At 36.5% G+C, this 17,549-nt stretch overlaps 1 protein-coding gene across 9 annotated transcripts in view; it reads left to right on the forward strand.

Annotated features, from left to right (window-relative positions):
• The window catches only part of kalrna (kalirin RhoGEF kinase a), a 797,086-nt gene that overhangs the window by 696,701 nt on the left and 82,836 nt on the right, over window positions 1–17,549 (forward strand). For all 9 annotated transcript variants that reach the window (XM_051930993.1, XM_051930994.1, XM_051930990.1 and 6 more), the window contains 2 exons: window positions 9,478–9,779; window positions 16,081–16,224. In XM_051930993.1, coding sequence (XP_051786953.1) covers window positions 9,478–9,779; window positions 16,081–16,224 — 446 coding nt within the window. The remainder of the gene's footprint in view (window positions 1–9,477; window positions 9,780–16,080; window positions 16,225–17,549) is intronic.

Here is a 17,549-nt window from a genome sequence, read left to right on the forward strand (position 1 = left end):
TAAAGGACATAAATAACACATTTTTCAAGTGCTTAATTGTGTCAAATGTTCAAACAAAAGGCAACTTTGTTTCCTTTTTTATGTGCTTTTGAATAATATGAAAGCACCTAGTTGTCGTCATCTTTGTTCACATAAAACAACATCAGTCAACATAAAACACCCAGGCTCTCAATGGACTGAGTTTGTTGAAATATGGTTCATTTATTCTTCAAGGAAACGTGTTTGTAATGTTCAGTTTACTTTGAGATATCTTGAATAAGGCAAGCTGTACAAATTTTTGAAATTTTATAAACTCCCATTTAAAAAGTAATGGCGAATTTTGGATATTATATCTATTTTAAATTAAGAAACGTTTTGTGCAGCTTTGATTACTGATGGCAAACAAGTCTCAAGTTCAAGTTATCAAAACATTGCTGGTGCACTGGGGTGCATGCTCACATGTGGTACTTCTCAAAAATTTTATGTTTAGGAAAATATAAACTATAATTAGCTATATATAAACTATAATTAGCTATAAACCCTTGATAGTACATCAATGACACTTTTTACAACACTTAACTTGAAATCTATTCCAAGCCACTGTAAACCAGTTTGGGCTGAAATGTTAACTACAGTGGAACCTCGGTTTGGGAGTAACTTGGTTTACGAGTGTTTTGCAAGACGAGCAAAAATTTTTAATAAATTTTGACTTGATAAACGAGCGAGGTCTTGCAGTACGAGTAGTATGTATACGCTTTGTCTGCTGAGCGTCGTGATCACAACTGAGCTGATGGTTCTTCTCTCTCTCTCTCTCTCTCTCTCTGGCTGCGGGATTGTGGGCAATCGTCTCCTATTCTCCGTCTGAGTCAGCGTGCCTCACTCATATAGTCAACATCCGTACGAGCGTATACTGTTTACTACAGCATTAGCATTGTGACTGTGTGTGCGCGCGCACGTGTGTGTGTGTGTGTGTGTATGCTGTGACGTGCGAGTCCCTATCTTGCACCCTAAAACATGAAGCTGAGTCTCAGTACTTTAGCAACACTAGCGTTATTCAGCTTGTAACAGCAACAGTGCGGTTATTTATACACAGACACAGCAGTCAGACAGGGCCCTGCACATTTGTAATGTTCCTTCTTCCTTGTATCACCCATCGATGGCAGGCACTTATAGCATGTCCGCGATCTTTTCAGATTCGCTTTTACTGCGAACTGCTACAGCGCTGGGAGACTGCGATTGCTTTGGGACGCTCTTCCGCATGTCGTCCCGATGGGTGCAATCCCACAAGAGTTTAGAAACTCACTCACACCAGCCATGATTCTGTTCAAAGGTAAAGTGCAGGTTAATTTGTTTTATGTATTTTTACTTTATATTTTGTATTAATCATTTTTATATGAATAGTTTTGGGTTGTGGAACAATTCATCTGAGTTTCCATTATTTCTTATGGGGAAATTCACTTTGATATACGAGTGCTTTGGACTACAAGCACGTTTCCGGAATGAATTATGCTCGCAAACCGAGGTTCCACTGTATTTGTTATTGTAAAATGTTGTAAAAAAACATGTATTTTATTTTGTTTACTAATACATATTAATTGCATTCTATTGGCACGGCCATTTTTTAATATGACTATGTTTTACAAAAATATTTACAATATTTTGATACGAACGAACAAGAATTATAAATGTGCCAACTTTCAAAACAGTTAACTTAATACCGCTCGTTACACCGTATGTACATTTTCTAACTTGTTCTTCACAGCTATAAAAAAGAGCAAATGAGAGTGCAACAAGATAAATTAAAGTTGTTTTCTATACAATGCCTGAACTATGGAACAGTACCATGTGTAATTAAGTTGCTGGATTGTCTCTTGATAGATTTTACCCAAGTCATTGAGAATTATTGAGAATGACAGGTCATTTAAAGAATACCTTCAAACAATTGGTTAAAACAATGCTTCCCAAACTCGGTCCTGGGGACGCACTGTGGCTGCAGGTTTTTGTTCCAACCAGCTTCTAATCAGTGACAACACCTGATAACACTCTTTTAATTTGTTGATATTTTTTTCCTCTTATTCTACATTCAGAAAAGCACAATAGCATGATTTTTACATTTATACATTTTACATTTAGAAATATTTCTGTTCTTGCTATAGATTTAATGCTTAATTCTCTTTCGTTGATTTCATTATATTTTGCCCTTTCTCTGTGCAGTTTTTCCCCTTCGTTGCATCTTATTAATGACAATTAAAAACAAGCACAGCAGACACTCAGGCAAACAACACTGAATAATCAAAGGCTGCAACTACTTTAGCGTTAGACCCACTAATTAGTAAACAATAGATTAATTACACAATTAACAATGGAACAATGAAAATCAAGATGAAAATATTGTTAAAAAGAAAAAAAATACATTATTCCAATATAACTGCCTGATACATTTTAATTTTTTTTTAACCAAACTTACTTTTCTAATTTCAATATTGTTCACAAAACACAGAACTTGGGAAATAACAGTTCACTTAATTAGCCCAGGAGTCCAATTAAAAACAGTAGCTGGTTGGAACAAAAACCTACAGCCACAGTGGGTCCCCAGGACCGAGTTTGGGAAACACAGGGTTAAAATATTCAGTATCTACAACAAAACTCAAATTTTTAAGTTTATATTATTACATGGTTTCTTTAATAAAATAATGTACTCATTGTGAGTATTTTTATACATGCAAAATGGCCATACATTTGAACATCAACATGATGCCGAAAAGCCCTCAAAATGTCCTGTCTCCTCTGAAATAGATGTCCCAGTGTGGTTAAATAAACTGCACCTATATCCACAGTCTCATGTGCCTTATACCCAGAAGTATTGTTTCTTCTCTTTTGTGCTTTTAGCCATCTGAACAGTAAGTGATTCAATATAAAGATGATTGTTCAAAATCAAAAGATGTTTATCGAGGGTTTTTCTCTGAGACAGACATTTTAGTGTGGCCCACAATAAATGCATAATCTTATTCTGCAGAAATTTTTAAGAGGCTGTTTTACAGTCATGTCCCACCAATGAACTATTATGAGCAGACTGCCATGGTTAATAGAGCCATGGAGCCGAATGGGAAGGAGCTTGTTATGCAAAATTAATCAATGATTAAGTGATCTACACTTTTCATTGACCTAAAGTAAACGAACACCATAACTCTCATCGCTAGGCAGAATTAAGCATTGAAGCTCACAGATATATCACTAAATCATTACACAAGTGAAAGTACTGAAATGAAGAGAGTCTGTTGCAAAACACTCATGCAATTAGAGCCCAAAATTATTAACTGAGCAAAAGAATTTCTCCTTGGCTTGGCTATCCAGGGGACTGTTGTTCACTCTCCATGTGGAGTCAGAGGCTTGCTGTGAACTGGTGGGAGGCGATTCACAACTAAATTGCTGGCTGTATCACAGATACACATACTGCGCTCCGATTCTAACCTAATTTAGCTCTTGAGTTATTTTTGCATGCGACCTTTATTGTTTTACTTATTGGACTTTGGTTTCCACTCATATGCTTAGTAATATGAGTGAGAATTCCATGCAGAGTTAGGTTCTTCCTTGTTGTTGTCTCTTGCCTTCCTGCAGAAAACATACAAATGGATTTAAATATGCCTGACCTTGTTAATTTTAGTTTATTTTAATTGTGTGCTATTGGAGTTTTGTAGTACTTTATCATAGCTGTGTTTAATTTTGCGTTCTTACCTACCTTTTTTGTGCACATGATTTCTTATCTCCCCCTGTATTTTATATGTGCCTCCTATTTCCATTTATGGCAGTGTTTTAAGTAAAACACTGTCAGCCCTAGTGAGCAAAAAGTTAGAACACCTTGTGCTTGGTAACACTATGAGTTTTCTTGTCAGTTACAAAAACAGTGGATGAAGACATACTGGAATCCAAAATATAAATGTGAAAATTTCTATTGATATACTCCTACCAGAAACCATCAGGTATTCCCTAGCTACCCTGTCTTCCTTAAATGAATATCAGGCAAAGTACTTAACCTACAGTACTTGCTTAAAAGGTCTACAAATCAAGCAATGCTGCCTCAGAGAACTGTCTCAGGCATTGATACATTTCTCTTGATCACCTATGCACTTGCTGTGCGTGGCAGTTCAAACTTACACAAAATGGGAGCAGATACATTTCTTTCTGCTACACATTCTATGCCAATTGTATTACGTTGGAAGCTGTTGCAGTTGGTATAGTGTTTATACCTAAATTAAATTTGTAGGTGGCAACACTCAAGTAGAGAGCACTAGAAGCAAAATATGTATTTTTAACTAGATAGCCATTCAGTTATCTACTGCCATTCGTTTTTCTCTGCTGACTAGTAGGAGTTGCTGCATGCTATTTTTATGCCTTGATAAAACAGTTTTAATTTTACTTTTAAGTACATGACATTGGCAAGAAATCAGCTGCCAGGAATGCTAAATTTCTGCACATCATAATTACATTCTCTATCACCACTTTGCAGATGACCTTGTGTCTTCTAGCGAAAGACAGCATTTTACCCTGCAGGAAGAGGAGTCCCTGATGGTTTGTGATAACACTTTCATTCTAAGACAGTAGTGCCAAGTGAGAAGCATCCACTGTCAGTAATAATTACTGTTAGGTCTTGATAATAAAAATAAACTGTAGTTACAGCTTGAGTATACTATATTAATGATGTGTTCATATAACATGAGGTGTAAATGGAATCTGAGTGTTTGAAACAATGTAATATAGGATTTATTCAGTCCTCTCATCTCAGAGGTGTATTCTTTGAAGCTGTTTCTATCCTGCTACTGCATTCTTACTTTATCTGCCTAAGAAACTAATTTGGAAAAAAAAAAAACAGTAAGGACTACAAATCTTTTCTGGAATACTTTTGATACTGTTTTTCAAACCAGATGGGATGGATTTCTAATTGTCAAATCTCCCTATCTGTTATCCAAAATTTCCTGCTGCTGACCAGAGCACCTTTCATTTGCTGCTGTCACCTGCAAGTAATAAAATTACATTACTAATTTTACAATTTCCACCTAGAACCAATGAGCAGCCCTATTCCAGTTTGTAAAAGGTAGGGTAAGTCCACTGCAGTGCACACAAAGACCAAGTCCCAGCAAAAGTTATGCATAGCAAGTAACAATGTTTTTTTTTAACAGTCTGGAGATTGTGCCAGTGTAATACTGATTCTATACAGATATAAAACAAAACTCCAACTTTGAGAAATATTTTTGTATGGTTTATTCCGTTATCCTGCGGTGGGTTGGCACCCTGCCCAGGATTGATTCCTGCCTTGTGCCCTGTGTTGGCTGGGATTGGCTCCAGCAGACCCCCGTGACCCTGTGTTCGGATTCAGCGGGTTGGATAATGGATGGATGGATTCTGTTATCCATACTGGGGCAAGTGTCTCAACCAAGCTAGTATAAAAGAAGCAAGTTGCCCTTATTAACTAAATCAGGACTTGACATTTAGAAGTGTGACATTCAAATGTGTTTGTTTTATTATAGTCAAAATTGTCAAGTGCAGGTGGTGACTATGGGGTCACTTTTTTACATTCTGCATGTTAGCATTTGTATTGTACAGTGTACCGCTAACAAATGCCTCTCACTTGTTTCCCTGCAAAACAGAATGTGTGGGTTTTAGATGATGTTAGAACTGTTTCCCTAAAATGTTCATAAATTATAAGAGATCAGTTAACAAAAGGTGAGTCAATCACAATTTTGTTGTGTCCTGTGTAACAGTTTGCTCTTTATTACTGTTCCTGAAATGTTGACTAGCACAATTGTGGAAATTCATAAAGCTACAATTGCGCTGATCATAATACGTAATGGCATTCTTTGTGTACTGTTTACATTTTTACCTTTAAGAATGTCATTTGTGATGTTGTAAGTGAACTTAATGTTCTTTCTAAATGTTGCAATTATCTTGTTCTCAATATTTTTCTAATTTCTGCATTTATGCATAAATAAATTATAGGATACTACTTCTGGAAAGAAAATGATATATTTCTGCATCCCAAAGACAAGTATGTTAGGTAAATGGGTAACTTTGCACTGGCCTGGAGGGAAGTCAGAATGAATGTGAGTAAATGCACCATATAATGGACACCCACTGGTTCTTGCCTTGTGCCCAGTGCTTCCAAGATAGGCTTAGACACCCTGTCACCCTACAGCTGAATTAGGGAAGTTTAAAAACGGATGTACACTTCTAAAATTTCACCTTCAGCTTCCTGAAACCCAGAGTTCAAAATTAACAGGCTGGGAATGAATTAATGGACTGCCATGTTTTTGTACAGTTCCTAATCAGTGCTTAGCTGATGTCATTTATTTGGGATATTATTTGGGATAAAGTATGAGTTCATAAGATAAAATTCAAAAACAGGTTTTATTTTTTCACATGAAAATTCCATGCAGATGTCAATCTATCACTCTTATTTTAGTTAATTATTCTGGTATCACAATTAATAACTTACTTTCAGCAACAAAAATGTAACTTGCATTCCTTACAGTGAGTAAAATGCTTGTTAATTATTATTTTTTAGCCATAAGTAATAATACAATGCAGAAATGAATCCCTACATAGTGCAGTATGTACATTTCAGTGTGCATGATCCAAAACCAACTGCTATAATGCAAAACAACTACACTGTGAAATACTAAAAGAATCAGGTAGCATATCACTAGAGTCCCTGAAGCCTGCAAAAAAACTCATAATCCCGGCCCACCTATTAAATCCCTTCACACCTCTCCATCAGTGTCTTTTGTTTTGTAAATGTGTCAATTAGCGCAAGCAGCCTGCTGTCCCATCCCCCGCCTTGACGGAGCTCAACTCGGGTTTGCCCAGCTCAAGCCAAGGCTTCTTATCTACGTGTGAGGTGAGGTGCCTGGAGTTGTATAGGGTAAATAATATAGTATATTGTTAATTTGGAATACATGCATTTCATGTGTGTTCCGTGTCTACAAAGATCTGGGTAAGTGTAGGCTGAAAGAAAATGCGAGAAATGCAAGAAATGCTGAACACATACCTAAAGCAGAAACTTTTTCAATGTTATACAAATAATGATGTAAAGTGTATAATGTGTGAAGACTTTAGTCCAAATGTCAAATAAATACGTGCACTTTTATTTAAGAATTTAACCAAAGAAAAAAAAAAGCATTCAATTTAAATGTGGCTGTCAATGAGTTGAAAACTCTAGCTCAAATGTCAATCAACAGGAAGTTTATACGTATTCTTGAATGGTGCAGAGGTAAGAAGTGCTGTCTTATAACACAAAGGTCCTGGGGTTCGAGACCGGGCACTCCGCGTTTTGAGTAGTGAGCTGCTATTATTATTATTTCTACAATATAATAAAAACATACATTTGATTTGAGTCTGTAACACCCGGTGTAAATTTTGGCTACTTGTAAAAGTTAGCGCTTGTTTTTTTATTATTCAGTTTTATTCTCTCAGTGACATTCACTTGGTACAACAAACTTGCCTCTCCCTCTCTGAGTTGATGGCATTTATCTATGTTCTTTTCACAAGAGCAGCGCTGTGGCTGATGCCTGCTCAGAACTATTTTTGTTGTACCAGCAATCAATGATACAATGTCCCATGACCACTATCAGAATGGACAAAGGCAGGACCGTAGCAGCAGACAGCTTCTTCACAGCGCTTTCGCTGGATAATAGACTGCTGCACCATAAGTAAAATGTGACTTCCGCCTGCAGCTAAAGTCACTTCAGTACACGAGCAATTTGCCACACTAGTGTTTAGATCTGGCAGTGCCGTGCTGATGGTATACATGCCCCAAAAGAAGAAGCCTTTGATTTCAGTCTGTAACAGCCGGTGTAAAGTTTGGGTAAAGTAAAAAGAAAAAACCAGAAGGCTGCTGGAAACTTAAAACAGGGTCCATGTAACTTTAGAAAATTTAAACGATTCATGGTAAATATCACAACTCTTAACAATAGATAGATAGATAGATAGATAGATAGATAGATAGATAGATAGACAGACAGACAGACAGACAGAGACAGAGACAGACAGACAGACAGACAGACAGACAGACAGACAGATAGATAGATAGATAGATAGATAGATAGATAGATAGATAGATAGATAGATAGATAGATAGATAGATACTTTATTAATCCCAATGTGAAATTCACAAGTTGCACAATAAGTTTATACCTATTTATGCATTAATGATGCTAATAATGGTTGTTTAAAATAAAGAGGACTGCTGATTAGTTGCAACAGGAAAGTGGACATGAATCCTGGCCAATGTATAATAATAATAATAATAATTCTTTACATTTATATAGTATAGAGTCTGCACTTCCTTCCCTGGTGTCATCAGTTTTCTTCCCTGAACTCAAAGACATGTATTATGTTAATAATTAATGCTTGATGCCATTGTAATAAGATCTACCACACATTTAGCACGGAATGCAATAATAACATTCTGAAAATGGATGGCTGAGATCATGGATGGTGGCTGCAATCTGTGCTTAATAATATCAAGAGACTGTCAGAATAAACGTTTTTCCATGAGGAGGATTGTCTGCTGTTGGTCTTTTGCCTCTTCAGAGGATCAGAGTATGCATGCACTGATACTGCTCTTATATTAATTTTGTCACTTAACCTGGAAAAATTAATCAGGCACAAATCTTTCAGTGGTAACATTTCTCACTTAATTTAAGTTTTCTGTACACTAGTGAAACTAGATTTCTACATGGAAGGGAATTTAATTTAAACCCTAGAAAAGTCATTTTACAATTCACTTTAAAATGCTTACTTGCAATTTTCTGAAATTAAGTCGCAGAGGCTTTTGTCAGCTAACAGTACTTTTTTAAAAAATGATGGGACACCAATTTTCATAGAATACATTTTCCAAATTTGAAACTAGTGTGAAATGCATTGGATCATTCATTAAGGTCACTGGTGAACTGCAGATCTGTGGCTTCTTAGATTGAGGAGGCACAAGAATTGACGCTTAGTAAAAGCCTGAAAAACAGACTTAAAATTGAATGCTTTTAAACCAAACACATGTTTTAGCACAAACATCTTTATGAATCTAACAGCTCACTGGTAATAAATGCACCGTAACAGGTTTACACACAAAACACCACGGTGACAAAATGTTTGTCAATGCTGCCTCTTAACTGAAGTATCTCAGGTTCAATCTCATGTGCCATAAACATGTTAGGCTGTCCAATGACTCTAAGTTTAAGGATGTCAGAGTGTGTACATGAGTGTGCACTACAATGGACCTGTCCAGAGTGGGTTTCATAACACCTCAGGCTCTTTGGCCTGTGACCTTATATTGGACCGAGTCTGACTGATGATGAATAGTTGGAGTTTCACAAAGTAAACTAGTGAATAGACACGGTTTTGTATCAGAGTTTGGAGTTTGAACTCTCTGACCATAGCATCCTTTTTCAGATTTTTTGTGCTATACAGGCCTCACTTTAATTTCATTTTGTTTTGTTTTTTTCCCAGAAAATTATTCTTCCTCAAGCAATGAAAATGGTGCTAAGTCTGAGTCTGTGACCAACCTCCAGCCTCAGGCATCAATAAGTTCCATTCAGACAAGTTCCCCAGGACCTAAACGATCAGGAAACACCCTCAAGAAATGGTTGACAAGTCCAGTACGTAGACTGAGCAGCGGCAAAGCGGACAGTAGCAACGTCAAGAAACTGCCTAGCAAGCCGAAGAAGAGAGACAGCAGGAAAAGCTTTGATTTAGAATCACCAAAGCCTGGAGAACATGAAACCACACCTCAAGATGACAGTGCAGATGAGGTAAAACAATTAAGTTGAATTTTATTTTGTAACCTGGTAGTCATGTGCAATGAATGTTGCTGAATGAATGCAATGTAAGGCAAGAGAAAATTACAACACAGTAGCTACTAAATCATTAACTTTTCTCATCATCATCACATTGCTGAACATTGTTTTTGTTGTGTTTATTGTTGAAAGAACTGAATGTTTAAAGGTTCCATTTTTTTCTAATGAATTGGCCTCTTTTCATTTGGTACAGAAACATCTATTGATTAATCTCTCTCTATAATTTATCCGAATAATTTGTTTAATTCTGATGACGTCTGCTCTCATTTAAGTCCTTTGACATAAAATACATTGTCAATACAAGAGTAACATTGACAGCCACTATGCAAGTCAAGTATAGATTATTAGGTGGTTTACAGATGACCACCTTCTGAAAAAATTGTAATATAAAGAGCATAAGATGAATCAGCTAAACTATTAGTGTAATTGACATTTTTTACATTATTATTTCTACATTCTTCTTGTTTTTTGATCAGAAATTGTAGGTGTTTTGCATTGAGTGCTGTATTGGTTCATACCACTAGATTTTATTTAGTTTCATAGATGAATCTACACGCACTGGCCACTTCATTAGGTACACCTTGCTAGTACCAGTACTGTCATAGTTTTTCGTGTTATAGATTTAACAAGGTGCTGGAAACATTCCTCAGGGATTTTTGTCCATAGTGACATGATAATAGCATGCAGTTGCTGCAGATTTATCGGCTGCATATCTATGATGCGACTCTCCCGTTCCACCACATTCCAAAGGTGCTCTATTAGATTGAGATCTGGTGACTCTGGAGGCCATCTGAGTACAGTGAACTCAATCTCATGTTCAAGAAGCCAGTTTGAAATGATTTGAGCTTTATGAGATGGCACATTATCCTGCTGGAAGTAGCCATCAGAAGACAGATGTACTACAGTCATAAAGGGATGGACATGGTCAGCAACAATACTAAGGTAGACTATGGCATTTAAACAATGCTCAGTTGCTACTAAGGGGCCGAAAGTGTGCCAAGAAAACATTCCCCACGCCATTATACTGCCATCACCAGTCTGAATCGTTGATACAAGGCAGGATGGATCCATGCTTTCATGTTGTTGACGCCAAACTCTGACCCTACCATCAGAATGTTGGAGCAGAAGTTGAGACTCATTAGACCAGGCAATGTTTTTTCAATCTTCTATCGTCCAATTCTGATGAGCCAGCTTAAATTGTAGCCTCAGTTGCTTGTGCATACTGTAGCTGACAGGAGTGGCACCCAGTGTGATCTCCTGCTGCTGTAGCCCATCTGGATTTCAGAGATGCTCTCCTGCATACCTCTGTTGTAACGAGTGGTTATTTGAGTTACTGTCGCCCTTCTATCAGCTCAAACCAGTCTGGTCATTCTCCTCTGATGTCTGGCTTCAACAAGGCATTTCTGCCCAGAGAACTGTCACTCACTGGATAATTTCCCTTTTTTGGACCATTCTGTAAACCTTGTGTATGAAAATCCCAGGAGATCAACACTTTCTGAAATACTCAAACCAGCCTGTCTGACAGCAACGACCTTGCCATTGTGAAGAAGCACAAGACTCGTATAAAGGTTTGGGGTTTCCGGCCCCGTATACTGTAAAAAAACTGCAACAGAATAATGCACTATTAAAGTCATGCGTTCAACCAAAGACATTCATCCCTTCGCAGAGGGGAACTTAAATAAGGGGGGACCGGAAACTGGTGACTGGAATGCTGGGAGGAACCGAGGAGCGTTGTGGGTACTGACGTCATCATCATGTGCCAGAGGAAGGGACGGAAACACGGAAGTGGTTACGGGTGGATTGAAATGGCATCTTGAGCGTGTTTACGGGGTTGTTGCATCAGGTTTTCTGCGGGAATAAAAGAAGAAAAGGTTAGTACCCCGTCTCCTACCCCTGGCAGGCTGTACGCTGTTCATCGGGTCTTTCCGCGGCCCCCTAAGCGCGCGTGCGTGACACCATATTCAAATTCACTTAAATCACCTTTCTTTACCATTCTAATGCTCAGTTTGAATTTCAGCAGGTCATCTTAACAATGTCTACATAACTAAATGCACTGAGTTGCTGCCGTGTGATTGACTGATTTTATATTTGCGTTAACAAGTTGTTGAACAGGTGTACCTAATAAAGTGGCCAGTGAGTGCATACTTTATAAGAAAGTGCCAGTATTACCCTGCTAATTGTAGAATTGCAAACAAAAGAACAAGTTATTTCATCTTCCTTTTCACATAATTACAGCAGGGAAGGGGTATATTAAGCCTTAAAATACCCCTCCCACACACTTTAAACACATGTAAACTTATAAAAATGCACTTTGTAAACACATATGATATGTGGATGTCGGGCTAAGGATATGAGTAACATCTCTCTATTGTAAAAACAAAATCATGGCAGGGAGACGAGGCTTGATCTTCTCAGAAGACAATTTGACATCCCTTGAGAGACATTTTAACGTCACACGAGACAAGGCAGTGAGACAGAAGGACAGCTGCTGTACGGGTTTTTAAATGATCGATGCGCAGAGCGACAAGCAGAACACGCATCTTGGCAGAAGCAGCACAAAGCCAGTAGCTGATCCGTCCACTTCTGCTTAGCGTGCGTTCAGCTCCCCCACTTCACAACGCAAGCGGGAGAGATGCGAAGTGGCAGGAGCGTAGTGCGCCTCCAGGGGGGTTGAGTGAAGCGATCGAGACCAGATCATCTCTATGAGACACTTTGACGACACGCAAGACTAGACATTACAACATTATGAAGCAAATCCTGTGAGACGATGACTTTTGCACGTCACGCCCTACTTACAAACAATTTAAAACAAGTTAACTGACATCTAACCTAGCAGTTGTTGGAATGCTTTTGGCAGACAAACTTCAGGTGCTCCCAGCTCTTAAAACAACGACAAACAGAACATGCAGCAAGCCAGCAGATGATCCGAGCCCTTCTCCTTAGCATGCGTTAAGCCCTCACACCGTAACAACCCCCATACCCCCCCAGCAGCAGCAGCAAGACATCAGCTGAACTGATCACATCTCTTTAGCGTGCGTTCAGACCCCCCCCTTCGCAACGCGAGAAGCGTTATAAGTCCCGCAAGAAAGAGATTTGACCACGCCCGGGGCAGGAAATAAAGGACAAATATTGTTTTTACAAAAGTTTTAAAGTAAAAATGAAAATTATGCATATGGTACAATTCCCATGAAAGTAACAATCTCTTTAAATTGTTTATCCGGTAAACCAAACCCAGGGGTGGACGAGCGAAGCGATAGCTGAACCACGATAAAGCGGGGGATCACTGTATTATCTATTGAAACTCTTCTGGCTACATTTAAAGATAAACACTTAGTACATCGTCTGGTTTCAGAGTTTGAACCATCACCATATTCCTTAATGGATTCACAGTGATCAATAAAGTATAGAGTAAACCACTTAAATACGGTGCCTGACAGTCCACATAAATTCTTAAGGTTATGTACCAGAATCTTATGTTCAATAGTGTCAAAAGCTGTACTTAAGTCTAAGAAGCATAGTGAGTGTAGAATGAAATACCACCAGAATATCATTTACAACATGAGTTAAAGCTATTTTTGTGCTATGGTTGGGTGAACATCAGAGTGCAATTGCTTGTAAATTTGTGTTTTGTAAAATAACATTTCAGGTTTCACCAAAGTTTTTTTTAAAGAACTTCTATATCTGAAATAAATCTATAAATCTTAACAACAACATACAGTATGACTTCTTTAATAAAGGTGTAACAGTGGCCACTATGGGAGAATCTGGGAAAACACAGTTCCAAAATAGGCATTAAATATGTACAGTACAAGCTATGCTAATACACCATGTGACTTTTTCCTCAAACTAAAATTTATCTAAAGATGAAGTTTCATGTTCTGCCATTCAATTGTATATGTAATTCAGTAATAGTAAATATAATTAAATAAATATGATTTTAACTTGAAAGGACTGGCCACACACTCTTAGAATTCTTAAGAATTTTTTCACATAAATAAAAACTTGTAGCCCAATGATTTGCCATTAACATTATCTGTTATGTTCCAAAGGATGCAATTAGTCACATGGTGAGTTTGACCAAAATCAAACTTGCTTGCAAATTTAAAGCCGCTTCAGACCTTTAGTTTTGAAATGGACTGAATGGATAATGGTCTACTTAGGTTAATACCGGATACAATTAAAGTGCCTGAATTAATGAGGTGCCCACCTTAATGGTTTATTGAATAATTTATAATGATAATCAGATTAACCTGCAGCACAAAAAAATTAAACATTTCAGTATCCCATCTGTGTTTAATGGGGACCAGTTTAAATTTCAATGTTGACATACCTTTATAGAACAGTTGCTGTAACAAGTGCTACTGTTTGTTTTTCCATAAGAAACATAAACCTTAAAAAGGATGAGAGAAAGAAACAACGTTTATGTATGGATTAATTACATTCAATTAAATAGTACCAATCTTATATATTAAAGCTTATTGTTTAATACATTTTACTCTTTTTCCATTTTTTGTTAAAATGTTAGTTTTTGGCTCATCTTTTGAACTCCTTGCAGGATGTACTTTAAAAGTACAACGTAAGTAATCTGAACCTAAAAATATGTATTTTTTTTAAAAGGAAATTCAAAAAACATTGGATCTGAATGAAGGATTTTCATTTTACTTTCATTTCATTTAACAGTGGCTCAGATCCACATTCTTGTTGGGCACATTTAATGCTATGAGTTGGTATGAGACACTAAAGCTGGCGTCCTGCCAGTCCTCTATATTAACAGAGTGCTAGTGAACAATTTACTTCCAGGGCACTTTTATACACCTTACAGCTTTTGCAATCTTACAGCAAACTGTAACTTTTAAAGGGACCTCATACAATGCAAATATTTCAGAAGACAAAAATTTAAATGCAATAGCTGAGCATTAACTAAAATTAAATGCAAATAATAACAATGTAATTTTCTAAGTACTTTTGTTTCCCCAGTAAACTAATAAGATTAATTTTGTTTTTCTTCTCACTGACATTAGGTAACTGTACTGTAAGTTCTTCAAAGACAGTTAAGATGTCAGCTCAAAGCATGTAAATAATTGTAATGCAGCCTTCAAAATGAAGTGACCAATGCTGTTAGGATCAGCACTGCCTCAACAGTAAATATGACTGATTGGGGTTAGAAATGTGTGGAAATATAGATATTGCCAAATATTTATTATTTCCTACTTTTCAGATGTATGTGAAGGTATCTTGAGTACCAGAGAAATGGTATACCCATTTGGGAGTAGCTTTGACTGATATTGTCAGTAAGTTTTGAACTTGATCCCACAGCTAAATGTGCTTATGCTAGTTGAAGAGGTGAACCAGAATTTGATTGTACTGTTAGGAGAGTGATCAAGTTAATAAATGCAGAAATGCTCAAAGAAATGAGTGTACACTGTGTCATAAATGAAGACTCATAGCTGTGACAACTAACATCACTAAATAAAATGTATTTTCGGACACCTGAAAAGTTTTCATAGAACAGACCATTTGGCCTAACACTGCTCATCAGTTCTCATTCACCTAAGTCTTGAAAAATGTTGTCAAGATCTACATTTGTCCAAATACTACCATCATCCACAATGTCTGGTAGCTTATTCCACATTTTCTGTTTCTCTTTAAGAAAAAAAAAACAACTTTGTGAAATTTACCCCAATAGTTTGTATTTGAGCCTGTGAGTTCCTAACTGAAGAAATCATTTTAAATTAATAGTTGACATCCACTCCAAGTTTTAAACACATCTGTTATGCCCTCTTTCATACTCTGTGTGCTTAAACCAAAACAGTTCACCTCCATTAATTTATTCTTACAGCTCATGCATCATGGGGTGATGCTGTATTCATTTCTCATCATCGTGCATATATGTATTGAGCCTGATCGACTCTCTTTTCTTCAAATAACCCTTGATGAAAGTTCCTTGATTTTTATATGATTTGTACCCATGACGACTGAGTAGAACATGTTATGACAGCTTTAATTGTACAGGCCTTGTGTAAATTAATCTGCTCATATACATAGTATGCAAAGACCATAGCTTTACCAGTTCCACATCCTACAGACTCTGTAAAAGAAAGCCTCATTTTAATAAGATGGAAAGTTTCATTTTTGGGCTGTGAGTGCTATTACAAATGACAACAGAAACTCCTGCAGCAGATTGTTTCATATTCTCCTTTGCAGTGTTATTGTGTTCAATGGGTGTACTGATTTTATTTTGTTGCCCGTTCCTTAGAAAGGAAGAAGGGATGGTGGAACTTTATCAAAATCCTCTTCTGGAATGCAGAGTGGAGGAGAAGAGGAACCAGATGAAGAATCTCACACACCACTCCCTCCTCCTATGAAGATAATTGAAAATGACCCTACACAAGAAAATATGGTATGTCCCTTTCACATTATGCACTTCTTTCCCATAAGAGTGCAAATAATGTTGCCCTTTATTATCAGGTTTTTACTCTTTCAAAAGTAATAATGTTGTCATAAGTACAGAGTGACCTTAACTCCAATTCCATGTGCCACTTCATTCAACACAGGTTCATAATCAGACTCCACCTGTTGTGTTTTTTCTTCAGAGTTGTACCTCATGCCAGTAACTAATGGGATCTCTCGTTAATGTGTCTCTGCTGTCAGTCCATGGCAGTCATAACCATCAACACTTATTAATTGTGTTTTTCCCTAATGTTTCTTCAAATATCCTGCTGTAGCTCTAACCTTAAAAGCCTATCACACCAGAGTTTTTTCTTAGTTTAATAGCTTTTAATAAGAGCTATTAAAAGATTTTAATAACTTGCTAATTATTAAATAATACTTAATAATAATTAATACTTAATTCTCTCTTTTGTTGTGTATTTATCTCTTTCACAGCTATATCAGAAGTAAAATGTAGTTTAACAAAAAATTAGTATCATTACTTGCATTTGGTATTATTTAAAAAAAATACGATGACCTTTGTTTTTTGTGTTATTTGCAAGAACTGTTACAGTAGATTTACTTCTATTAAAAATAATATTTCACATTGTTTTTATTTTGATGAAGAATGCATTTTTTCTGGCAATAAAGTATTTATTAATTTATTTCCATAAACAGATACCTTTGTGGCTTAAAAAGGATATTTACTTATTTAACTATAATACAGATTATCTGAAAGATGAAGACAAAGCATAATTTGAATGCATACACCCCAAAAATGTACACTACTGTATTAACAGCAACTAGATGTAAATGTTAATGAAGTTTTCACCTAAAAGTGGAAGCATGTAAAAGAATTTGGCATTCTGAGAATAAAAAGGAGTTACTGTACCTTTCCCCACTTTAGCTTTCAATATTTATGTGAATACAGTATAATGAAAATATTATATTGCTAGATTTTGTAGCAAGCCTTCACTTCTCTTAGTGTGCTGTCATGAAATAAATACTGAAACATTTTCAAATTAAGACAGCATAAAACATATTTATGAGTTTGAAAAGATAGTAAAGTTCTACCTTGGTCTTTAAAATTTAAGTTTCACTACACATAAAATTCACATTACCTTTATAGAAGTCAAAAAACAGAAAATCCCATATAAACATACAGAACAGGATAGAAAATTAATTATTTAATTGCCCTGATACATGTTGTACAAACAAATATTTTAGTTTATGTTAAAACACTGCCAGATTCCTACTGCCATTGAAATATGGTTCAGTAGTAGACTATGTGAATCC

The sequence above is a fragment of the Erpetoichthys calabaricus genome, chromosome 8, assembly GCF_900747795.2.
Source record: "Erpetoichthys calabaricus chromosome 8, fErpCal1.3, whole genome shotgun sequence".
Classification (NCBI taxonomy): domain Eukaryota; kingdom Metazoa; phylum Chordata; class Cladistia; order Polypteriformes; family Polypteridae; genus Erpetoichthys; species Erpetoichthys calabaricus.